We start from the raw sequence: 26,577 nt of genomic DNA on the forward strand, positions 1-26,577 counted from the left end.
CCATCTATTGCTACCAGTTTATGCTCCAGGAACAGGGAACTCTGACATAGCCCAACACTACCTCACGGCGCTTGCCCATACGCTTTGTCACGTAGGCCTCGCATGTAGCATCATCACGAGAGGAGGCGAGCACAAGGCGTTTGTGCAGCACATACTCACACATCCTTGTTTATAGTACATTGCTATAATTGCTTTGATTGTTATGAGAAGTTACTGTTAATCTCTTACTGTCATTTATTCATTAATCAAGCCTTCATAGGAATGAGCAGACAGAAGAAAGGCAGTGGTTAGAGTCTGGTCTCAGGCATCTCCCGAGGGCCTTCAAAACACAAGAGGGAACCTCTGAATTTGAATGATAATCATAATTTGTCTTAGGGGAAGACAGGTGTCGGGGTTCTTTGTACTTCGTCCTAGGGAGTGCATGGAAACTGACCCGAGGAATGAGGTGGCATCTCTAGCTTCCAGTCGGTTGCACCACAGATCCAGGTTGAGCCTACATCACTGAGATCTTCTTGTAGTTTTGTTCAGGAGAATGTGTTATTTGCAAGCAGGTTTGGAGAAGTGAGGTTTTCACTGAAGGACAGTATTGCCTGGGAGTGGAGTATCACAGAACTCCCAGAGTGTTCCACATAGCTTGCTTATGTGAATATATTATAGGCGTAAGTGTGAAAAGCAGATTGCTTAATTTAGGACAAAGGCAGCCTGGAAAACATTAGAGATGTATATTTCTGGTTTCTTATAGGGGTTGTGGACCTTTGCGGGCTCAGCATGTAGTTCAGTGACAGAGCATGTGCTGAGCCTTGCCTCTGTTCCCGGTGCCAAGAACGAAGTGTGTGGGGTGGGATAATGGTTTATTAAGCCTTGCAGGTGACACTGCAACACACCCCTCTTCTGAAGGATTCAGCTTCTAATAAAATCACATGGCTTTCTCACCAATGGCTTTTACTGTTGCCACTAACAAGATAATGTTTCAATGGTTTTTAAATTTTTGTTTTGAGTTTTAAAGATATCCTATTTAATATTCATACGTATATAATGTGTACTGATTGAATCTACCCAGTTCTCTCCCTTCGGTTCCTTCCCTATTCCCTCCACCACATTTCCTTTCAACCTCGTGTTCCCTCTCTCTAGTTTCTTAAACCCACTGAGTCTATGGGCAGCTGTCTGTATATGTGTGGATATGGCGTGATGCACTAGAACATAGGTGGTCTTGGGGTGTATCCCTGAAGAAAACTGACCCCTTCCCCAGCAACCATCAGCTGCCGATAGCTCCTCAGATGGGTCTCCTGAGCACCTCCTCTCTCCATGCTGGACTTGGGGTTGGTCTGGTTTTGTGCAGGTCCTGTGCATGTAGCCACAGCCATTGTGGGTTCACAGAGTACAACTCTGATACTTTCGTTGCAGATGTCCACACTCTGTGGCTCTTACAATGCCCTCATCTCCTTCTCTGAGATGATCCCCGAGTCTTGGAGGTAGGAGGAGTTCTTCAGGGAGAGAACACCATGTGCACTTTCCCCAACCATAACAGTTCTGGAGGTTCATTTTCATAGGGGATGCTGCTCTAAGGCCCTGGCTCTGGTTTGCCAGGAGCTAGGAAGACTGCAGCCCTTCTACCTACCTACATGTGCGCTCTTGAGCACACACACACACACACACATACACACACACACACACACACACACACACACACACACGGGGGGGAGGGGAGGGAGGGAGGAAGGCAGAGAGAGAGAGAGAGAGAGAGAGAGAGAGAGAGAGAGAGAGAGAGAGAGAGAGAGATCTCCATGCTGCTCTCTCCAGCAGCTCAAGCAGAATTCTCAGAGGGTGGAGAACAGCCTTGCAGTACTCAATATGTCCACAAGATGGCACTCCAGCCTTTAGTTATTTTTAGCCTTTGGCTGAAATTTCAATTTTGATTGACATAGTCTAGCAAAATTGTAACGTACGTACGTACGTATGTATGTATGTATGTATATGCAGCATATATAGCTTACAAATATGATTTCATTCAACCACATCTAAAACAGTTAAAATTTTCAAATCTGGTCATTGAGACATAATGTGCTTGTCAAAAACATGAACGCAATAAATATACTAATTTTATTTCCTATAAAAAAATCTATAGGATTGGGTTTAGGGTGGGGAGTAGTAGGGGATGATATTGTGATGTCAGGGCTCTCAGTCAAAGATTACAGCTGTCTCTATTCCGTTTGGCGGGAGGGCAATGCTTATGATTAAATCATAGCAATCTCGGGATCCCTGGTTAGCTTTGTGGCAAAACCAGGACCTGAGATACAAGCAGGACTCTGGAATTTTAAAAAAGGAGTCAGGAAACACATTGTCCTGAGACGCTGTGTGGGACCTCCCCTGTGCTGGGGCTTTGGATCAGTGAGTTGCTATTTCACCTTCTGGTTCTAATCCGAGGTACCACTTTTGGGAGGGTTGCCGAATTCAGCAAACAAAAGTCCAAATGCTCGTCAAATATGGATTTCAGGTAAACAACACATTACCATTAGGTGCCATTATTTGTAGAACTGGTCATGAGGAGACAGGTCTGGCTATGTAGTCCAACTTTGCCTTACACTGAAGGCTCTCCTACTCTGCTTCCCCAGTGCTGAGGTTACAGAGGTGTGCCCCATACTGGGGACAGACTGTTTAAAAATAAGTAAATATCCTATACAAACTTAGGGAAATAGTAAAAAAACCATTTCACAGTTGACCTGACATTCTAACCTGGAGTTCCAGCCAGGTAGCTGCCCTCCTCCGGTCCTCTTCCTCCAGTCACATTATTCTGGACTCAGATCTCTTTTCTTCCCCCTCTTTCTCTTCTGCTCAGCTCACGTGTGCAAGTCCTCAACAGGAACTAGGATTCTTCTCATATCTCTAGGAGACTAGATGCTGCGATGGCCCGACGTGGAAGGGTTTTAAGGAGGGGCTTCTGCCTCACCAACCTTGAGAATCACCATGGAGACACAGCCCCAGAGGTTTGGATCCCCTTAACTTAGAGGGACCAGAGGGTACATTTAAACTTCCCAAGTGGCTCCACAGGGTGGGTGATTCTTTGGCTGTGCTGTGCTTGTCAACCACCTGGGGCTTGTTTAGCTACAGAATTGGACCCAGAAGATCAGGGTCCAAGCACCTGCCTTCCAACATGCTCCAGGGTTGCTGACATGCTAAACGCACTAGGTGCACGGTGGCAAAAAAAAAAAAAAAAAAAAAAAAAAAAAAAGTAGATTATTGTATCCGTAACTTCCTAGAAAATAACACTCCATAACCTCTTCCTATTGGAATTGCAATTGTTTCTGGGAACAACCAAACCAAACCAAAACATCATTTTTCGAGGTTCACATAGGTGAGTTGCATTTGATTAGTTAAGATATTTGAGCTGTGTGTATCCTAGAGCCCTGCCCTTTTTGATTCAGTAGTCTTTCCAGGTACTTGGATGGCTTCGCATTTACTAGGTGGGAGAACCTTCAACCAAGTGAAGTGAGTCTCTCCTGCTTCACCCACCTCTATATTCCTGTATTTGTGCTCTAAATTTTCTCTCTGGCACTTGGGGAGGGGGGGAGTTTGGTGAATGGGGAAGCAGACAGGCTTTGCTCCTTCAGCACACAGCCACCGTATTCAGAGAGGAAAACAAGGGCTATCACCCAAGCAATACGCAGCCTTACCGGAGACTTCTTGATGTCCGAAACGGCATAATTCCCTTGTGATGTCCATCTGGCAGACTCGGTTAAAGACAGCCCGGTCCCATAAAGGTTGATGCTAAAACGCCCCTGGAACACAAAGCCAACACAAAAGACTTTCAGCCCGTGTGACATACCAACCAAGGCAGAGCTGACACCTTCAAAGGCACTTTGGTAAGCAGAAGGGTGTTAATTAATTTTGATGACCGCTAATCGTTGAAGGTATTTTGTTGTTCCATTGTCAGAGCCAGGCGCGTTACATTCATGATTTCTAGGTAGGGATTTTGTTTACAGACGGTGAAACCCAGGATTACATCAGATTAACTCCCTCCTGAACGTAGAAAGCGCTCAGGTCATCTTTACTGACTTCTAAATCCTCTCTCAAAGCTTCCTCCAGTCGGCCTCCGTAGCACAGTAACCCTGATGTTGCTCACAATTATCAGATTCCTTCACGACCAAAATGCCACAGTGTAATTTTTCTAACAAGATCTAGCTGCCAAAGTTTCCCGGGCTTCCAGTTCCCTGGGGCGAAGAGCAAGCACACTTTGTACCAAGCACCGCTGGGTGTGAGTTCAAAGCAGAGGTGCGTTTCCAAAAGCAGCCAGAAGAGGGCGCTCTTGGCCTGCTGAAGAAGAGCGCCCACTCCCAGCCCATCGACAACCGGTACTCCCCCACCCACCTACCCCGCCTTATTTCAGGAACAGAATTCCCAAAGGGCCCAAGGGTGTGTGGTCTGGGCCTTTGATAATGATATTTATCTCTAAGGAACCAGAGCAGTAGAGACATCCTGAACCAGTCTCTCCTCTCTTTCAAAACCGGATCCAACATTGGTAGTTTCCGAGATGAGAATGTTCCGTGACCCTGAACACACTCTCAGGATTACTTTCTCCCAGCACTGAGAACCCACAACTTTGATAAAAGTTAAAACAAAGCGATAATGGAGAACTGTTACTCAGAGCCAAACCCTAGAATGGAAGAGTTAACTCCTTCAGCAATGATTAGGTCAGAGAGAGTGAGAGACAGTGTTAGTTTAGCCTTTCAGAACCTCAGTTGGTCCATTTCTAGAATAGAAGGTAAAGTACATCCTTCCCTCATTTACTGTAGTAATGAAGAATAAATAAAACTAGACATGCATAGACTGAGTGTGGTGGCCCCTGCCTATGATATCAATGCTCAGGAGACTGAGACAGAAGGATGGCAGTCAGAACCAGGCCACCAGCATTACCTAGGGAAACCCTGCCTTAAGCAAAACTTAAGAGAAATAAATAAGTAAATTAAAATCTCATGTTGTTGATACTTAGTGGAAATACTGGTGTCTGTAACAAAAATACAAGTATCATTCCTGTGTTTTCTAAATATCTGGTCTTGCATTTTCTAATTGTTACATAATAAATTCTTGTTTTCTTTGCCCAGTTTCATGATAATTATTTAGGGTAGGGGCTCAGTATTACTTTGTCTATGCATATTAGCTATTGGTAGAAACATGTCCCCGACACTTGATAGGTTTCTCCAGGACATAGCACATCTTAGGTCTTCAGATGAAACTTCTAAGAGAGATGTGCCTCACCTCGGGGTTTCTTCTCCCCGCCAGTTTTATAAATAGGAAATAATAAGACTTCCAAATCCTTCTGCAGCCAAGGCACTACAGATATGACAGGCAAAGAGGGTTTCTGCTCACAGAGTGACCAGTCAGTGGTCCCAGTGGGGGTTATGCATCTTCTGAAGAAATGTGGCAATGTTGACAGACAGTTTGAGACACCCAGCCAGTGGCAGGGGTACATGCAACAGGTAGACTCCAAGAACTCCATGGGACTGCCTGTAACAGGACAGCTTCCCTCCCCCTCAGAGCTATCCAGCCCTGGTCCTTGAGGTCCAAACTGCTTTGAGTGAGAAATGTTGGAGGAGGGTGATGTAAAAGATTCCACAACAGCCTCTCCTGCATCTGCTTCAGGGATGGTAGACAAGTGGCTTACTTCCCCAGCCCACCCATAAAATGGGTAAGACCAAACTTTTGAAAAGGAGGCTATGGGATGGAAGACCTCCCTATACTGTCCCTAGCTCTTTACCTGGCAGAGAATAAGAGGTATTATTAGATATTTTAACTGACCATACAGTGTAGATGTTAGTGGTCCTTACACCAAGTGGCCTCAATACCGAGTGTTTGTGAGTATGACTGGATTGGACTTCCATGCCAGCCTCCTCTCAAGAGTTTTCTGATGCTGGCCTTTCTCTTCCTTACTAAGTTTTTCCTATTAATATATTCATTCATTCATGTTACATCCTGATGGCTGCTCCTCCTTCTGGTCCTCCCATCGAACAGTCCCTCCCCCTATCTCCCCTCCCTCCTAACAAAACAGTTTGGAGAGAAAGTCTCATTATGTGGCCCAGGCTGTCTGGAACCCAGTGTCTTCCTGCTTTAGTCTCTGGAGTGTTGAGCGTGCGGGTGTGCACATGACCACGCCCAAATTCCACTGGCCACTTCCTTAACTCGTGGTCACTGTAACTCAGAGGAGCAGGAGCCACCATCCAGAGTGTCCTATATCACAGGATGACCCAGAGTTGCTTGCTTTCTCCCTCCCACATGCTGTCCACTCCATCTTGCTGCATGGCAGAGGCCACACCTGGTCTGCTTTGGCATTGAAGTTCCTGGAAGGAAGATGCTGCAAAGAGGCTGGCATGGAAGTTCCAATGCAGTCACTCTCTGTCCTGGGAGACATATTTGCATTGTCTTTGGCATTTAAGAGGCATATGATGTGTAACTACTGCCTCTTGGTTTCAGGGTGGGGTGGGGAATGAGAATATATAATAAGGACCCACAGAAAAGGTACTTAGACCAATAGAGATCCTATTCCTGTCCAACAGGGGTGAATGTGTCAGAACTCATCCTGTTAACAGAGTGAGAAAGACATCTACCATAGTAGAGATGGAGTCCGACATCTTGAAATCAAATCCATCCTGTCCTAGGTCATCTGTGTGGTTTGGAAAAGTTAGAATTTCATCTCAAGGGGATGGAAAAGGAGGTTCAGTCCTAATGTCTTAAGGGTGTGAAGCACAATGGCTGAAATACAGAAAAATCTCAACAAAGGCAAGTGATTCATTTCAGTGTCACTGGAAGCAATACTGTGTTTACCACAATCAGAATAATAAAACCCTTTCCTAGCCATCTGTTGAGGTGATGGTTCAGGGACTTTACTAGTATTGAAAAGTAAGTTTTAAAGACAAAGGAAGAAGAGGAAGAATCAGAGGCTCAAATGGGGCATCCTCCTGCTTCAGTGGCAAGGCAACCGTGAAGTTCAGACTACTGCACACAATCAGGCTACCCAGAAACCTTTCCCTGGAAAATTAAATCGGAAAAAGAAAAACCCCAAGTGTTTCATAAGTACAGTCAGTGCTCAATAAGTTTTTAAGGAGCCCAAAAGAGTCTGAAGTATTGTCTGAGGGAAAAATATAAATCCTCTCCCTGGCATAGACTTTTCCTACTTAGCAATTGCTCCTTATCAGAATGTAGTAAATGAGTTCGTGTCTCTGAGTTATTAAAATAAATGAAAACAAATTACCCTTCATTTACTGAAGAATTAACTTCCCAAAGGATATGCACATAGAAATGAGGTAATCCTGAGACAGTTGAAAAAGGCAAGGCAGGGTCAGCCTCTTAGCCACTGAAATGCAAGCTACACTGACAGGATGCTTGGAGCTACCCACACTCTGAAGAACCTGTACCACAAACATTTAGAGTTCCTTGGTGATGGGGGAAAGTCCCCTTCAACCATTGAGTCCTTTGCTGCTTTTCTCTCTCCCATGGGACACATGTGCCATGTCTCTAAAATGCTTGCCCATGCTGTCCTAAAGCCTGAGGCCCACAAAACACTTTGAAAACACTTCTTCCTTAGAAGAAAGTTCACATGAGTTTGGATGAATGTGTGTGGTTGGGGACAAATCCATCCATCCTTCAGAGACAGGGCCTGAGATGTTGAATGCACCATCCCATCCTAATTCCTAGGCTTCTGAATGCTCGAAAGTGGAGAATTTCCAGAGTAGCCTAACAACAGTTTTGTAATGACCTCATAGGGACCTGGGCTGGGTTTTCTGTCTAGTAGGAGATTCTTCAGATTTGTCCTTTGCTCCAAGTGTGGAAGCTTCTTGCAAAGACCACTGGTCATTTTGCAAGATTAGTCCAGGCTTACGAACACAGCATTTTCCCAAAGGCTGAACCCTGGAAGAGGCAAGAAAGCCAATGACTGTAGAATGGGCAGAACGGGCTGAAGATGCCAAACTTGCATTTCTGGTATGCACATCACAAATTTTATACATCTGCAGTAGAGCTGGCAGTTGGAATCAAAACACCAACAGTGCCCCAAGCCTCAGTCTAAGGGGGCTTCCAGAACATCATGGTTTTCTGGTTTAGTCTCCTCATGGGTCATGGGTTCCTTGGGCTTGGACACTGTGAGTCTCCAGCAACAGAGATGAGACTTGGCTCAGAATAAGTGTAAACTTGCTGAAACCGTTCTAGAAGCCCAACGTTAACAGAGTCAAAGGGAACCCATGAAACACCTTACAAAATCTGAGATGAACCAGCTCCAATATTTATTTATTTAAGACCATAAAACACCCATTGATATATTAAAAAAAACACAAACAAACAACTCCTTCTGGGCTTTTTCTCTACCAATACACATTTTCCAAAGCACACCAGAGAGGGAGGGGTTGGGATAACGTAAGTGCACTGTTCATATAAAGTTCTCAAAAAACTAGATTAAGAGAAAAGAGAGGGGGGTGTAGCTCAGCTCCAGTGGGTATTTAGCATGCATGAGGCCTTGGGTTCAATTCCAAGCACTAGAACCTCTCTCTCTCTCTCTCTTTTCTCCTTCTCTTAAACATACACACACACACACACACACACACACACACACACAGCCTGAAAAGCGACCTAAAACACACAGGTGGTATCATGGTACATGGTATACTTCTGATATTGGTTTCTCATTTATAACCGCGTGTGTGTTTTCTATATTTTATAGTATTCAGAATTTATAAGGACAAACTGTTATGCTGAGGCTCACTTGGTAATATTTTTTTCCTCCTGTTTCTTTGTTTGGGTAGGTGTTGGGAATTGAATCTGTGTTCTTGTGAATGGATGCTGGTCAAGCTCTTTTGAGGTAAGGTCTAACTCTCTAGGTTGACAAGCTTGTTTGCAATTCCTTTTAGCCAAGGTAGGCTTCAAACTTCAAAAATTTTGCCTCATCCTCCTAAGCAGTGAGATTTCCAGCCTATACCACCAAACTTGGTTCTATATTGATTTTTTTTTTTTGAGTCAGTTCTATCCATTTCTTCTCATTTAGTGACATGCTGTCGGTGGTGACAGTTTAAATCAGTTATAGGGAGAATATTTATACCATAGAAACAAGAAAAAGCTACAAAGCCTGAATTTTATTGATGAAAAGTCCATCATATGCACTGTCCAACATTCTACTGACTGCGGCATTCATTTATTGACTCATAATTTATTGAACCAAGTCATTGCCTCTAACATCTGATTTGTTCATAAGTCTTGACCATTGTACCGGATGCATCTTGCTGAATACAGAGTTAGGCCTGCAACTAAGAGAGTTTCTTAGGTGTCAATTTTCTGGGTCATACTCTAAAAGTATTAGTGAGGCCCTGGATGTAATGTAGCTAAACTGTCCCGAGGTGATCAATTGTTCTAATTCTGTCTACAGGAACAATGGGCAGAGCGGCCTCGGAAGCAGGGTGAGTAGAGGGTTCCTGGTAAGGGGTAAGGCTCGAGGACATACCTGTGGACATTTGGCAGCACTGTAGCAGTCCCCAGCGGTGGCAAAAGGAACAGGATGTCCTTCACTTGTCCTTGCGAACTCTAAGTCAGTGGCTGTGGGGTGGGGAAAGGGTTAAAGGGAGAGGAAGAAAGGAAAGGGGAGAGAAGTAGGAAGGAACGGTATTAATAAAGAGATAGAAGAAGAGGAAGAGGAAAGAAGAAAAAGAAGGAGTAGAAGGAGAAGGAGGAGGAAGAGAAGGAGGAGGAGGAGGAGAAGGAGGAGGAGAAAGAGGAGGGAGAGAAGGAGGAGGAGAAAGAGGAGGAAGAGAAGGAGGAAGAGAAGGAGGAGAGAAGGAGGAGAAGGGGGAGGAATAGAAGAAGAAGGAGGAGGAAGAGAAGAAGGAGGAGGAGGAGGAAGAGAAGAAGGAGGAGAGAAGGAGGAGAAGGGGGAAGAATAGAAGGAGAAGGAGGAGGAAGAGAAGAAGGAGGAGGAGGAGAGGAGGAGAAGGAGGAGAAGGGGGAGGAATAGAAGGAGAAGGAGGAGAAAGAGAAGAAGGAGGAGGAGGAGGAAGAGGAGGAGAGGAGGAGAAGGAGGAGGAGAAAAAGGAGGAGGAAGAGGAGGAAGAGGAATGGGAGAGAAAGAAATAACTTGAATTATAGTGAGCAAATGGGTCCAGATGTGCGCTGGTGTTTTCCCTATTACATTGTGTTTCTGAGAGCTTTCCCTGGGCTTTATCAGCACTGGCTGTCTGTCTCTGCAGAGTATGGGAGCCAAAAAGAGGTTTACCGTGACCTTAGAATTGATTCCTACATAAATAGGACCCACTTAAGCGCAGTGTAATTGAGCACTGGTGAACCTCCTATTATCCTGCATCCCCAGCTGAAGGACAGGGCAAGAAGCCAGGGAAGTATTTCCAGCCACTTAGGGGCTATCCCCAAAGTTTCTTCTGTCCTCCTGAGGCCTAGGGCCTATTCTTGCCAGAATGTAGAACAATTAGAATGCACATCTTGAAATTATTAGTGGCAATTTCTCAAGTTCGGGGCTAGCTTATAGTTTAAAAGGGGGAAAAAAAGCCATAAAACAATGGCGACCCACAGTTGTTTTTGACCCCCTTGTTGCTGCTCCTTGCAGCTCCACACATGCACAGGAGGAGCAACAGCAGGCTGCAGAAGGGCTGCAGACGGTGGCTCTGGGGGATGGGTAGGGCTTTTGGGTGGTTGGTTTTTGTTTTTCTCTTTCTGCCCCTTCAGGAACAGCGGCAGACCTAACACTTCCCACAGCAAGCTCTGCTCTTGTGGGGAAAAGCTTTGGGGTTCCCGTTTGCAAGTAAAGATATCTTTGGTCACTTCGGGAGCTCTTTGCTGTGTGTGGTCTTTCTCTTTTTAAAGTTGTCATCAGTGGGTCTTATTTATATATAATGGTGGCTTACGGCATCTTCACCCACACATAGGCACACCCATGATATCTTTCAAACATATTCACCCTGTTACCCTCTCTTCTTCCCCCTCCTATGTCCACGTATCCTTTTCCCTTTCCCAAGCATGTCACCTTCTATGTGTGGGACCCAATAAGTTTCATTACAGGCCCTTACAGGAACATGGTTGAGGGGTTATTTAAAAGGCAACTTATCCATGGCTACACCACTAACAAAACGTGTCTCCCTCCCTTAGCAACTTAACTGCCTATAGGTCCTCAGTTGGGTAGGATTAGAGGCAATGTGTGCTAGGGGGACAGAGTCATGCTCCCCCCCCACACACACACATGATCTAAAGCTGGGACATTTTTCTTAACAAAAAACTGTAGACTCACACTGCATCTAGCCCTTATCTGTATTGCTGATAGCAAATTAAAAAAAAAATACCTCGGTATAAATCACATTTAATCTAACTCAAGAGGGAACCAGGATAATATTATGGTTGCAATGTTAATGAGAAAAAATTAATTTTTCAGTATTTCTGTTCTTCCGCTATTCAAGACAATGTGTTTAGATATTTTAGCTAGCTTTACTGGCAGCCATGATTAATGTGGCCAGCAGGACCAGAGTACTGGCCAGAGGATGAAATCAGACCATGTGCAGGTTTGTTAGGAAAGGTAATTCTGGATCCATTTTTTTCTCCCATAAATCAACAATCAGATAAAATTAGTTTTCTACCTATGTGTGTATGTGTGCTTTGTGCTACAAAGAACCATCTGGAGGCGAGAATGTACTTTACAAGTGACTTTGCTAGCTGCTGTCTCTTCTGCTCTAGAAACTTCTTTCTGTTCTATTACTTTCTCTGCACAGACACCCAGTGTCTAACCTCTTTATAACCTTAAGGTCCTGATCCCAAGGCCATGCTTACTAGGATGCCATCCTGGTTGATGAAACTTCCACGAGCAAACATTTATCTATTTTCTTTCACCACTCAATGGAAACCTGATGAAGACCTGACCTGTGGCAGCCAATACTATAGGTCCTGGAATTCCCCACTGAACAAGAAGGACAAAGGCCTGTTAAGCATATGGTTGGGTTGTCACTGCTGAAACTGTAATCACCCCGTGTGACTTCCCTTCTGTATCTATATACTCAAAGGACCTGTGTCCTCTGAGTGGAGAGGAGGTGTTCACGGCTGTGAGATACCTCCCTGAACTTACTTATAATCTGCATGCTGGTCAGGTCGATTCGGATTTTCTGGAAACTGGAAAAGCCAGCAGCTGTGTAATCCTTCCGGCAATGGCAGTCATCTCGTCGGCTTCCGTTATAGGGACATTCTGTTGGGTTGTGCAATCTAAGCCGTGGAGACAGCGTTCTGGTAAGATAGGGTGGTTTGCTCTAGGAGCCTCCAGGCATCTAAGCTCTTCTGAGCCTCTTACCTGTGCCCGTAAACTTCGGAGAAGTTCTCTGAGTCACCATGGGCCAGTGTCACATATTCCTTGGGATAGTCAGAATGCATCCCTGCACAGAACACCTGCAAGATACACAAGAAAGGACCCAACAAAGGTGCTCAGAAGGAGTGATGAGATTACCATGACAACATTCTGCAAACAACGACTGACTTCAACACTCACCTTCAGCGGCTTCCCCCTGACAGCCAGGAAATATTCCCCGTCAACGCTGGCACTGTTGAGTTTTTTTACCTCCTTGCAGTTCTGGGGTAACTCACCTAGGAAACACAAGTCATAAAAATGGACAAAATCATCTCAGATGTTCAGTATCTACCAACAGAATACATCACACTGTCTGCACTAACTGCCCAAGAGGTAGATTAAAGAGAGAGAGAGTGAGCTTGGTGCGGGGGAAGAGAGACAAGAAGAGAGAGATAGCTCAGTCAATAACGTGTTTGCCAGGCAAACATGAAGACTTGGGTTTGGACCCCAGGACGCACACAGAAAAGCTGGGTGTGGATGTGTGTTGTGTAATTTCAGGGCTTGGGAGTGGAGACAGGACATGAAGGTCTACTGGCAAGTCAGTTTTGTGAGTCAGTGATCTCTAGGTTCAGTGAGCAACTCTGTCTCATCAGGAAGGTGGAGAGCAGTTGGGGAAGATAATTGAGATCAATCTTTGTCTTCCAAAAACTTGAGCATACAGGTACAGACACCCCCCTCCACCCCCACATGAACATAGCACACAGACACACAGAGAATTACTAAATCTCTAAAAAAAAAGTATGGACCCAAAGACCAACAGGGACATTTGTCCTCCATGACAGACAAAACAGGCTTCAGTTGAGTGACTTACAGTTATAAACATTGTGACAGGTTTTTCTCTCTTCTGGCTTTATATCAGTGGGACATAAATGGCTGGGTTGGTCTTCGTTAGTTAAACACTGCACAGATCTATGCATGACTCCAACGCCACAGGACACTGAGCACTGGAGGGAAAAGGAGAGTCAATGGGTAGCTCCGTTCATGAGATACTACTGCCATTACTGGTTTTACAGATCGAAGACCTGGGCTCAGATTAAGGAATGTGTTCAAGGTCCTCACGAACTTGGGATTCAAATCCTAATGACTTTCTCGTCACATCACACACTTTTGCCTGAGACCGTCACAGCCCAAAGCCAGAAGACTGTGGCAATGGGTTTTCCAAACATACTCACTTTAGACTTCTGTTTTGTGTCCCAAGTAAACAAAGTTCTCTCTACAGAAGCAGACTAGAGCACAGTGTCTTTAACAATGGAAGCAACCAAAATGCATCCGTGCATCTCTTGTGAGATGTCAGATGCTAAAGGCTTGTTGAAAAAAAAAAATGTAGTAAAAATGTAGAAAAAAAAAAAAAGGAAAATGTAACATAAAACCAGCCATAATAATCTAAATGTTTTTGCTATATTAACTCATTTCATCTTCATAGCCATCCAGTATAGAAATGAGAAACTGGAGGACAAATCTTGGCTATTTGCATTTTCCTTGGATGAAGCAAGATGAACTTTTCGATATTTGGATTTAAGATAACCAGTTCTCTTCCTATCAGCCATGCCGAGTTGTAAGCAGGCAGGAGGGTTCATAGAAGGTTTGAGATTTCAGAGTTGACAACCCAAGCCCCCTACTTACACTGCCCCAGTTACCAACTCTCCAGGTGGCCGAGACAGGACAGTCCCTCAGGTAGCAAGGATGGACACTCGGTGGCTGAGTGCCTGGGCAGTTCACTGTTGTTTGGTAGCTGTATTCATAATTCTCCTTGCCGGTATAAATCTCACTGCAGGAGACCAGCCTTTGCCTGTAGCCCTTTCCACAGGTCACCGAGCACTGAGAAGAGAGGGGTCAAGAGGGTATGTTGCAGAGATTTCCTATGGCAGCCACAGAAGGCCTCCATCCTCCACACCACATTTGGCCTCCTGTGGAAGCTGCAGAGTGCTCTCTCTTACCTAGCTGCTCAACCTTTCATCTCAGGCCACAGCAGGCTCCGCAGGACACTCCCCAAACTAGGGCTTCGCTGGGCAGGCATTTCAAACCCTTCTTTTTCTGGGGCTCCCAGAGAAAGAAAAGATGCCCATCTGCCAACAAATTCCCTCTTTCTGGACCTCTAAGACCACGTCAGAAATCCATCAAATGTGGAAGGGAAAAGGAGCCTGCAGCCAACCTGTGAGTCACACTCTCAGAGGCCCTCATTTAGTCCTCTGCTCTCTGTGGGGGCTCTGCTCTGCTCATCCATCTTCCCCCCAGTTTCTCTTCTCTCCTTAGCCACCAATTAGTATTTGGCCACCAAGCCACCTCTCTGCTTTCTTTTCTTCTAAATCATGTCATCATGTGACTCTTATTTTAAGTATATGGCAAAAGATGCAACAAGAAGATAACGACCAATATCCCAGATGAAAACAGACACAAAAATTATTAGTAAAATATTTGCAAACTAAGTTCTTGAACATATCAAAAATACTACTTATCAGGATCATGTTGGCTTCATTCCAGAGACAAAGATATAGTTTAACATATGCAAATCCATAAATGCAATAGGTCACACAAATGGACTCGAAGCCATTGACATAAATCCAACATCCATTTATGTCTATGAGTTGAGGGAACACACTCCAACATAACTGACCTACAGCCAAACTCATTCATTGGAGAAACTGAAAGTGTTTCTTCTAAGATGAGGAACCAGAGAAGGCTATTCAGTCTCTCCACTTGGTAGAATGCTTGAAGCCTGAGTTAGAGTGATAAGGTAAAAGAGAAAAATAGAAAAAGAAGTAAAGACATTCCTATTTATAGACAATATGATTCTATACTTAGAGAACTCTAAAGATTCCAGCAGAAAATGCTGCAGGCTGATAAACACATACAGAAAAATGATAAACATATAAAAATCGGTAGCCTTCCTGTATATCATTGACAAACATGGAAAGGGAAACCAGGAAAACAATCCCATTTACATCACCTTCAAGAAACAAAGCAACCCTGGAATAAAGCTAAAGAAGGCAACAAAAGATTTCCACTGTGGAACTCTAAATTACTGAAGAAACAAACAGGAGGATGTCAGAAGATGGAAAGACTGACCTCTCATGGATTGGATTAATATTATGAGAATAGCCATTCTACTAAAAGCAGTCTACAAATTCAGTGCAGTCCCCATCAAAATTCCAATGTCATTTCTTGAGGAAATAAAGATAAAATTCATGAAAGTACCAATGAGGCAAGGAAATCCTTAGAGCAAAGAATAATGCTGGGGAAGCCATCATGTCTGACTTCAAGTCATACCAGAGAGCCAGAGTAATAAGGTCAACATGGTGCCGGCAGAAAAACAGACAGGTAGATCAATGGTGTAGAATAGAGCAGTGGTTCTCAACCTTCCTAATCCTGCGACCCTTTAACACAGTTCCTTATGTTGTGGTGACCCTCAACCACAAAATTATTTTGTTGCTATGTCATAAGTGTAATTTTGCTGCTGTTATGAATCTGATATGCAGGATATCTGATATGTGACCCCCAAGGGATCACAACCCACAGGTTGAGAACCGCTGGGATAGAGTATCTATCCACATAGCTATAGCCTCAAGATCTTTACTAAAGATGCCAAAGTACACATTAGCAAGATAGCAGCCTGCACATAAAGATACCTAGATTTCTACAGGTTAGGTGAATGAAACAAACCCCTTTGCACAAAATCAAATTCAAATATTTCGATGACCTTAATGTAAGACTCTAAACTCTGCAACTAATAAAAAAATTAAAAAAAAAAACACTCAAAAATATAGACATAGGTAAAGACTCCCTGACCAGAAGTCCAGTCACTCAGAAATTTAAGTCAAACAATCAGACCCCATGGAATTGAGTTAAGGGACCAAGGTGGGAGAAAATGTTTGTCAGCTATACATTTGACAAAGGATTACTATAAAGACAGATAAAGAATTTAAAAAAAATAAAAAGACTCAAACAGCCCAATTAAAAATGACCTCTGGATCTGAATAAATAATTTTCAAAATAAAAAGTATTGTCAGGGCAGTCGTGCCACATACCTTTAATCCCAGCAATCAAGAGGCAGAGGCAGATGGATCTCCGAGTTCAAGGCTAGCCTGATCTACAAAGTGAGTTGCAGGACAGCCACTTTGAGGAGAAACCCTGTCTTGAAAAACCAACCAACCAACCAACCAACTAACTAACCAACCAACCAACCAGCTAGCCAACTAACAAACCAACCAACCAACCAACCAACCAACCAACCAACCAACCAACCAGCCAGCCATACAAAGGTAACAGCCAGCCATACAAAGGTAACAGCCAGCCATACAAAGGTAACAGCCAGTAAACGTTTAAAAAGTGTTCAGCATCATTTGCTACCAGGGAAATATTAAAAGTTTTTGAGATTCCATCTCTCCCCAGTCAGAATTCCTACTACAATGTAAACAAATACTGGCAAGAGTATAGACATGGAAACAGCTTACTCACTGTGGGAGGTAGCCTGATGCATCTACTATAGAAATCAATGCAGAAGTTTCTCCTAAAACCAAAATCTAGAACGACCACATGACCCAGATATGCTGTTTTAGAAATACTCCCAAGGGACTCTCTCCTACTACCTAATACTTGCGTATTTATTGTAGCTCTATGTACAATAGATAGGAATGGAATCAGCTTAGGTGTTCATCAACTGAAAAATAGATAACGAAGTTGTGGGGCAAGATGCATACATATGTACATAATACAAAATAAAAGCTTTTAAAAATACAGTGCACATATACAATGAAACTTAATCCAGCCATTTATAAACATGAAATTATTAAATCTGCAGGAAAATGGATGGAGTTGGAAAACTGTCTGCTACATGAGGTAACCCAGACTCAAAAAGACAAACATTCCATGTTCTCTTTCATTTGTAGGTCCCAGCTGCTAATTTTTTACATATGTATGTTTATGTGGGAGTATGTGTAGAGCCAGGAAACTAGAAAGGGACCATGGTGGGGGCAGGGTAGAGTGGTTGAGAGTGGAGCAGGGGAGGGTACTAAAACTTGTGAAAGCAGCAGGAGAGATATGGGGTGTGGCTTAAGTGGAGAGGGTGGGCAGAGCAGGGAGATGGGAGAGAGGATGGTTTGAGGGGTCAGTGAGAGCCAAGGACATAGGAAAAAGGTGCAAGCAATCATGATACTTGGTAAGCCAACTAAAAAGTAAAACAAAAATTACAAAGTCTAAAAACAGTATCCTGAATAGGTGGGTAAAGCTGACCTCACAAACCACAAGTAACAAAATGAAAATCTCAATGACGGGGTGGGCCTCCTCCCTGTGAGTTTTTGGTTAGGGGGACTTCCAAGACCCGCCTCCTCAAAGTAAAATCATACAGGCAATTGTTGCTGTGGTTGGTTGCCACATAACTATTGACTAAAGACACCATAATGATAATTTTGGCTGCAGGACCTAGGGAAACCAAGCTGGGATTGAGCTGGAAGCTTCCGCCCCATTTCCACGGGGATGAAATGTGCTCTTCAGGTGAGGAGAATTGTCAGCAACAGTTTTACTCACACACTGCCCGCTTGCCAGTTGGGCAGCGGTGGACGTGATGCGCTGTCAATTGCCTTCTAAATAATTACATTTATGTCCCTGGTTTAGTGCTGCTGTCAGCTCTGGTGAGAGATGCTTCTTCTTGCAGTAATTACAGAGACTCATGACTGTGCAAAGCTAAAAATAAGACTGTTGGGTGCTCAGCCACAAATAAGACATCCTATGACCCCTTCCACGGCTCAGGGAAGATTGTGAAAAAAAAAAAAAAAGAGCAGAATGGAAGGAATGCAAGAGCCAGAGGATGAGGAGGGTTTCTTGGAATACCAGAACCTTCTGGGCATGGTATGGTGTGGCACTCTTGAATGCACAGCTGTGATGACCTGCATTATTGTTGCACAAGATTGAGCCAGTCAGCCTCTGGTGATGGAGGAGAGGAGGAGCTCACAAGCCCTGCCCCTCTCTGAGGAGCCATACAAAATTAATGATTGGTGGGAGAGAAATATTTTCTTCAGTAGTGTAGCTCACCACTTACTTCTGTAAATAACTTCTCACCCACGCTCCTGTAAGCAACACTAATGAAACTCTAACCACATCATGCCTGTGCGCACGCACGCACGCACGCACGCACGCACGCACGCACGCACGCACGCACACAGTAGAAGAAGGCTAGCAGAAAAAGGAAGGGGTTCGGTCTGTGGGGATAGGAGAGGACAAGAGAGGGTAACTGGATGAGATTTTCATAATGAAGCCCATTTTAGTTTATAATTAACATATTCTAATAGAAATAATAAAATAAAACTACGTTACAGCCTATATCATTCAGACGACACTTTTAGGCAGTGTCATCGAATAAGTGCCAGTCTTTGTAAAGGCGCTGCACACATGCAGAGTGGGGTCAATCTTCTCTATACCTTTTCCCCAGACCTCAGGCTCTGCAGGACATGAGAGAAGCTCCTGGAAATAGCATATCACATGCATGTCATGTTTCTCGGGGGTGAGGGACAAATTTATCCTTTAATTATCCCTAAGGATAATTAAAAGTAACCGCATCTGCCTGGCATCTCTTTCCCTGTTGCTTTAAGACACTCCATTTTCTTCCCTTTAACCTTTCTGGGAGGGCCTTGAAGAAATCCTAGCAACTAGCTAGAAGAAAGCCAGAGGCATGCTGAACCCCCTGAGCCCTCCCTCCCAGCTGGCTGGAGACCTGGAAATGGGCCATCTTTATTTCTTCCTTCTTTGGCCGCTGCTGCTCACATGCTGGAAGACCTAGCTGACTCCTGGCCAGGGCACTTCAGGCTACCCCAGTGTCTCGGAGTAGAGCAATGTTGACAAGCTCTGCTTAAGTAAGCTGTGGGTGTTCTAGAGGGTATGACCTCATGCCTCCATGGTCTCCATCTGTACTGACTTCCTTAAGGCTGGATACCAGAGAAGGCAGATGCTGAGACCCCAGCCCATATAAAGCAAAAGCAAAAGCAGCATGCCCGATATTTGTACGTCTTAAGGAGATATACATTTGCTGATGAACCTGATCCACAAACATGGTCATAGGCCTCCAGACACCTGAAAAGCATCCAGAACAACTCGACACTATGGGCCAGTTGACAGCAGTGATAGGAAAGAGTTGATGGCTTCCAGCTCTTTCGGCGATGCTAGGCCAGGACTCTGAAGCTGTGCGGTAAGTAGACTCCACATGCTGTGGCCTTATGTGTAAAACTCATCAGGGGTAACTTTTCATTGTCTAACTTGACTGCAACAACAAAGGAACACAAACACACTTGTGTTCACCAGGACTGTATTTCAGGCCTCCTGTTGGTGTTGAACTTACATGTGTTCCTTACAGCTCCCCCTTCACATGTCTGTTCTAGGCCTGGCACACTCAGGAGGGGTGAACACTGAGCCAAACACAGAGAGCTCTCACAAAGCAAAGGTCACAGAGTGGGGAATGCCTTGCAGTGGCTGTAGCATCTTCAAGCAGAGTTTCTAGAAGGCTTTCTGGGGCCAGCCTCTCCCTGCCTACGCCCTTGCAGCTCCTGGCCCTGTGCAGCTGTTTTGTGCTTGTCCCCAAATCTGTTTCCAAACGTTTGCTATAAAAAATATGCATTAATCTATAGCATACTTGAAACCCTGTGGAAGTGTGGAAAGCTATGTTCTAAAAGATGTTCTTCAGGGACTGAGGAGACATCTCATTGAGTAATGTGCTTGTTGTGTAATTAAAAGGAGTTGAGTTTGGTCCCCAGAACCCAGACAGAAGAAGCCAGAAGTGGTGGCATGCACATGAAATCCCAGCACTGTGGAGGCAGAGATGGGTGGATCCATGAGGCTTCCTGGCCAGCCAGCCTAGCCGACTTGGTGGCTTCTAGTGTAATAAGAGAGCCAGTGTTCAAAGCCAGTGGCAGAGAGGAATAACCATTGAGACTGTCTTCTGGTCTCTACATATGCTTAAACACATGTACACATGAACATGTGCACGCATGTACATGCACACAAAGCCATTCTTTCTCTCGTCTGTTGATGATTGAGGTTGCATTAAAGCTACAGACAGGTACAGCATGACTCTCAGAGAGAAACCAAAAGTCTCTCAGTATAATAAAGCTCCATGTAAGAGGCTAACCAAGAGGAAGATGCCTGTTGTGGCTGAATGGGAGGCATAGCAACTGCAGCCAGAAGGAACCAGAGCCAAGAAGAGGAGTCTGCTAGGAGGCAGAAGGCTGGCAAGGCACAGAGACAAAGAGACCTGTGGATGGACAGAAGGAGGGTATGAGGGCGAGCTCTCTGCATTCTGAGAGCCAGGGAAGGTGAGTCTCTTGAAACAGATAGGAGTTGAAGCCCATGTCTGACAAGGAGCAGAAGAACAAAGGGATGAGGAGAGAGGAGGTATATCCAGAGACCCTTCCCAAACGTCCCTTGCTGGGATCTGAATGGTTGGAAGCTTTGCCTCAAGCCAGTCAATGAATTTTCTGAACACTCATCTGGACTCCCCGGTTCCTGGCTGGCAACTGTATAAATGCATATCCTAATGTTCTATCTTCACCTTGTGTGTGTTTGTGTGTATGTGCATGTGTGTGCACACATGATCATAGGTACACATGTAGCAGCTAAAGTTCAATGCTGGATGCTTTTTCTATCACTGCCCCATAGTTTTTGAAAAGTTTCTCACTGAACCTTGACCTCACTGATTGGCTAGTCTGGATGGATCCTGGGAGAACTCTCTGCTGCTTCCTACAAGCTTTGGAATTACAGACATGTGTTTGCATGACTGGCTCTTTACATGGGTCTTGGGGATCAGAACTTAGGTTATTATGCTTTACATAGCAAGCATTGTGTTCACTAAGCCATCTCTTTTCTCTGTTGTGATAGTTTGTATATGCTTGGCCCAGGGAGTAGCACTATTAGAAGGTATGGTCTTGTTGGAGTAGGTGTGTCATTCTGGGTGTGGGCTTTAAGACCCTCATCCTAACTACCTGGAAGCCAGTATTCTCCTAGCAGCCTTCCAATGAAGATGTAAAACTCTCAGCTTCTCCTGTAGCATGCCTGCCTGGATGATGCCATGTTCCCACCTTGATGATAAAATACTGAACCTCTGAACCTGCAAACCAGCCCTAATTAAATGTTGTCCTTATAAGAGTTGCTTTGGTCATGGTGTCTGTTCACAGCAGTAAAACCCTAACTAAGACATCTGTTTAAGGGCTCTTTTTGCTGTCTGGAGACATGTGAGACATGGCAGAGCAGGGCTCTCTACTCGGGAACTCTAGACCTCAGATATATAAGTATGTGCTGTGGTCAGGTCCAGTGCACTGTTCATCAATATGTAATGCAGAAGTATCCCTCTGCCATAGCTGTGACAACAAGACATGTCTCCTAATGTTGACAAATGTCTTCTGAGAGAACAAAAATCAACACCGTAGAGTACAGGATGGTGGGACATGGTTGGAAAAGACTCTTTGGACCAATTTGAGTTGAGACACAGTTCAACACACAGCAAATACATCATCTAGAGGCAAATACTCTAGAGACCGTATGTGAACATGCATGTTACCTACCATCGTGATCCCCTCTACTGTGAACTAAGGTACTTCCACTTTGGATCTCTGTGTTCTTTCGAGCAATTGCAATGCTTTTGAAGTTTAGATCTTTTAGTACTTTGAAAATACCATGAAGTTTGAAGATCAGATAGTCATGGTGTTGTTAGTATTGTTTTATTAATAACTAAAGCTGTCTATGTAGGCATTGTGCTCAGGAGCCCATAGGGAAAAAGAAGGCTTGAGAGTCATTAGCTATCACAGAACATTCTTTGGTTTTTCTGGGACCAAGGTGCTTAAATGGACAGCCCACACCTGGCTTGCAGGAAACATTTGATTTTGCCTATACAATGTTTTCAAGTAAAAATGTTCAGGCCTCCTTTCCAAGTTAAGAGACCACATATAAGAGTCCAGACTTCTGTCCTTTTTTTTTTTTTTTTTTTTTTTTTTAGAATTTCTGTTGGGGAATGGTGGATGCATGTTTGTGTACAACTATTATCACTACAAAACAAGAGTGTCTGGTCATGTGGGCCGGCCTGTCACAGTCCCTGCCTCTACCTAACATCTCCCTGACACTAAGGTATTACTTTTATTAGTGTGTATATTTGTGTGTTTGTATATAATTTGTGTGTTTGTCTAGGTATGCATTGAAGTTCATTTGTGTGAATGTGGTGTGCAAATGCTACAAGGTGTGTGTTGGTCAGGGGACAACCTTAGGTGTTGCTCTCACCTTCTACCTTGTTTGGGGACAGGGTCTCTATCTTGTCCTTCCTCTACATACAACATGCTGTGTGGATCGTATATTTCTAAGCAGTCTCTTTCCTTCACTTTCCATCTTCCAGTAGGAGTGTTGAGGTTACATATGCTCAAGTCATGATGTCCAGCTTCTATACAGGCTCTGAGGTTTTGAACTCAGGTCCTCATGCTTACACTGCAAACAATTTCATTCACTTAGCTTTCTACCTAGCCTTGAGATACAACCTTATGCTGGCACCTAAAGGAACCACATGAATTATCAGGCCCTGTCATAATTCCCTTTTTATCACTATTAAAAGAAAATCAAGGTGACTCACAGAATGCAGAACTCAAGGAACTTGGGATTGGGTGAGAACCCATGATTTTCAGAAGTAGACCTGGGAGGTAGGTTTCCTCTCTCATTACTCTGCTGCTCCTACACTGAAGGCATCACAGATTCCCCAGGACAGTACCTCAGACCATTCTCCTGTGATCCACACGTACTCGCAGGGCTGTAGGCTGCAGCTCTCATGGTCTGGAGGCCTCTGGTCTGGGTCACAATGTGTGGTGTGCACCTCACTTTGGTCTTCCGCTACACATACCACCTGCCGGTACCGGGAGCCTTCACCACATGTCTTGGTACACTGCAAGAGACAAATGAGCATATGTAACCTCAACACTCCTACTGGAAGATGGAAAGTGAAGGAAAGAGACTGCTTAGAAATATACGATCCACACAGCATGTTGTATGTAGAGGAAGAAGCCTCAAACAACCTCAAGTCCTTATTTTTTAGTTCAATGACTTAGCTAGACAGCTGTTAAAGTGTGAGACCCCTAGGTATCGACTGCTTCTATCTAGGCACCTGACAACTTTGTCCCTAGCATAGGGATGGTTTTCCCATGCATGTCTGTCTGAATAAGGAAATGAAAGGGTGAATGAATGAACACTAGGTTGGATGAGGCTTTCAAGGTATTTTTTTTTTTTTTTAATTCAACACTCACTCAAACACTGAATCCATGGGCAGGGATGTAGCATTGCAGTGGAGCACCTGGTAAGCCTGTGTAAGACCTGGGCTCACTCTCTATTACTGAAAAAAAAATAGGAAGTAAAGGAGGAAAGGAGAGAAAACTCAAGAAAAGGAGGAAGAAAAAGTTATGAAGAATGGAAGGGGAAAGAGAGGGAGAAAGAGAACAAGAGAAGGAGGTAAGTTGGAGTGAGAGAGAGAGAGAAAAAAACAAAACAAAACAAAACACCAGGCACTGGGGCACACACCTTTAGTTCCAGCACTTAGGAGGTAGAGATAGGCAGATTGCTGAGTTTGAAGCTAGCCAGTTCCAGAACAGCCAGGGCTACACAGAGAAACCCTGTTTAAAGAAGAAGGAGGAGGAGGAAGAAGAAGAAGAGAAGGAGGAGGAGGAAAGGAAGGAAGGAGGGAAGGAAAAGAGAAGAGAAGGGGAGTGGAGTAGAGAGGAGAGGAAAGAAAAGAAGGGAAGGGAAGGCAAGGGAATGGAGGGGAGGGGAACAGAGGAGAGGAGAGGAGAGGAGAGGAGAGGAGAGGAGAGGAGAGGAGAGGAGAGGAGAGGAGAGGAGAAGAGAAGAGAAGAGAAGAGAAGAGAAGAGAAGAGAAGAGAAGAGAAGAGAAGAGGAGAAGCCTGACCTCTGGCAGGTGATTTGCTCTCAGCTCTAGTCTACTACCAAATATTCACCCAGTTCCAGTTGAAAATAGGTCCTGATGGACAAAGGTGGCCATTCTCAGGAAGGTGCTATTTGAGTAGGAAGGATGGACAGTAAAGAGGGACATCTGGACAGTGGGAAGGAGCAGAGACTATCATCGCCAAGTCTTAGTTGAAGAACCTGAAACAGTCCAAGCCTGTCACTTGCCCTGCCATACCTGATTACTTCCATGACCCAGTAAAGGAAAACAGAACACATGCAGTGTTTCCTTCCAACAGCAAACTCCACTTGGAAGGTAGACCTCTGTCATCTGCTTGGCCACCAAAGCCTGTCCAAAGCTTTGCTGTCACTTGGCATTCTAAGTCTGGACTGCTTCAGAAAGCTGCAGTGGGGAGGCTGATGTCTCTGCTATGAGAGTTGCTGAGTCTTTTACCTGGAGATTGGGTGTCTGTTGCTCTGGCTTATAGAACATTAGCAAGCTTTGGGTGTATTGCCAGTATTCTTCCCTTCAGAATTCCTTATTTTAAGCTCTTCAGGGAGAGCACAGACCCCCCCCTTTTAAAAATGCATAATGGCAATGTCTTATTTACGCTTTCTATTGCTGTGATGAAACACCATTTCCAAAACCATTTCCTTCTTGCAGAGGAAAGCGTTTCTTTTGCTAACACTTCTACATCATTGTCCATCATTGAAGGCAGTCAGGACAGGAACTCAGACAGGGCAGGAACCTGGAGGCAGGAGATGATGCAGAGGCCATGACAGGGTTCTCCTTTACTGGCTTACATCCCATGGCTTGCTCAGCTTGCTTTCTTATAGAACTCAGAACTACCAGTTTAGGGTTGGTGCTACGCACAACGGGCTGGGCCCTCTCCTGTCAATCACTAATTAAGAAAATGCCCACACACTAACATAACGGATGTGTTTTCTCAACTGAGGGTCTTTCCTCTCAAATGACTCTAGCCATGTCAAGTTGACATAAAACTAGCCAGCACAGGCAGGGATTCTCTTTTATCTGCTTTGCCTCAAAGGCATTTGAGTTTGAGACATAGCTTTACTCTGAAATGTCCTTCCTAATGTACTCTATTATATGTGTGCATGATTTAAAAAGGGGAGGGGGCACAATACAAGCACTAGGAGATGGCTCAGTTGTAAACACATTCGGCATGCAAGCATGAAGACCTGAATTCGAATTCTCAGAACCTATGTAAAAGCTGGAGGAATAGCTTGAGTATCTGTAATCCCGGCACCCCTGTTGTGGAAATGGGAAATGGGACAGGAAGATCTTGGGAGTTAGAAGGTCATCTAGCTGGGCATTTACAGCAAAGGACAACTCAGGGTTCTCTCAAAAAAGATAATGTTTGTCCTCTGACCACCTCATATGTGTGTGACTCCAAATTCTCTTATTCATACACATGAATGTACACATGTATGCACACCCATGCATATACATAATGGAAAAAGAAAGAGCCATTTCTTAAACCCACTATTTAATCATCTTACAATGTCAACTCAATGACCCTGAACACAATACTGTGCAGCCCTTGCTACCATCCAGTTGACAGAACATCTTCATCACACCAATCTGTCTCCATGAAGCAGTCATTCATCTTGCCTCCCTCTCCCAGACTCTAGCAACTATGACCATGCTTACTGCTTACTGCATCCATGGATTTGCTTATTCTGGGAACTTTACATTCAGAGACCCACCTAGTATGTGCCCTTCTCTGCTAGGCTTCTCTCGCTTAACACGGTGTTTTCTAAGTTCTTCCAAGTTGGAACATATCTCAGTACTTCATCGCTCTTCAAGGCTGGGTGATAGTCCAATGTGTGGATGTGCCACACTTCATTCATTCACTCATCTGTTAATGAGCATGTGGTGGTTTCCCTTTGAGCTACTGTGAATGATTCTATTATGGACATTCAGACAACAATTCAAACACTTGATTTCAATTCAAGTGAGTCTATTCCTAGCAGTGAAGTTGTTTGAGCATATGATATGATAGCGCCCTCTGTCTTTCATGAGTCATTGTTCTTTTAGGAAGCAAAAGATATATGCTTGGTCATCCCAGTAGCTTTACTGCCGGATTCTTAAAAGTCTAGCTGTTTGGAAGCAAACTTTCATAGCTGGCATGTCACCAATCCATTTCTAGAGGCACAAACATGACCTGAAGACTCTAAACCACTTTAAACTAGCGGGAAGCAGCTGGGCCTGGTTTCCTGGTTCAAGCTTTAGGAGTTTGGAGTTTTTGGTTTCCCTTGAAGTAAACTGGTAACTATTAGGG

The 26,577-nt window shown here is 44.3% G+C and overlaps 1 protein-coding gene across 4 annotated transcripts in view; it reads right to left on the reverse strand.

Moving 5' to 3' along the window:
- The window catches only part of Adamts9 (ADAM metallopeptidase with thrombospondin type 1 motif 9), a 170,572-nt gene that overhangs the window by 11,792 nt on the left and 132,203 nt on the right, over positions 1 to 26,577 (reverse strand). For all 4 annotated transcript variants that reach the window (XM_076940139.1, XM_076940140.1, XM_076940141.1 and 1 more), the window contains 8 exons: positions 23,094 to 23,264; positions 13,988 to 14,182; positions 13,176 to 13,308; positions 12,506 to 12,600; positions 12,311 to 12,405; positions 12,092 to 12,225; positions 9,479 to 9,570; positions 3,672 to 3,776 (listed from right to left, as the gene is read on the reverse strand). In XM_076940139.1, the coding sequence (XP_076796254.1) occupies positions 3,672 to 3,776; positions 9,479 to 9,570; positions 12,092 to 12,225; positions 12,311 to 12,405; positions 12,506 to 12,600; positions 13,176 to 13,308; positions 13,988 to 14,182; positions 23,094 to 23,264 (1,020 nt within the window). The remainder of the gene's footprint in view (positions 1 to 3,671; positions 3,777 to 9,478; positions 9,571 to 12,091; positions 12,226 to 12,310; positions 12,406 to 12,505; positions 12,601 to 13,175; positions 13,309 to 13,987; positions 14,183 to 23,093; positions 23,265 to 26,577) is intronic.

Source organism: Arvicanthis niloticus, chromosome 9, assembly GCF_011762505.2.
Source record: "Arvicanthis niloticus isolate mArvNil1 chromosome 9, mArvNil1.pat.X, whole genome shotgun sequence".
Taxonomy (NCBI): domain Eukaryota; kingdom Metazoa; phylum Chordata; class Mammalia; order Rodentia; family Muridae; genus Arvicanthis; species Arvicanthis niloticus.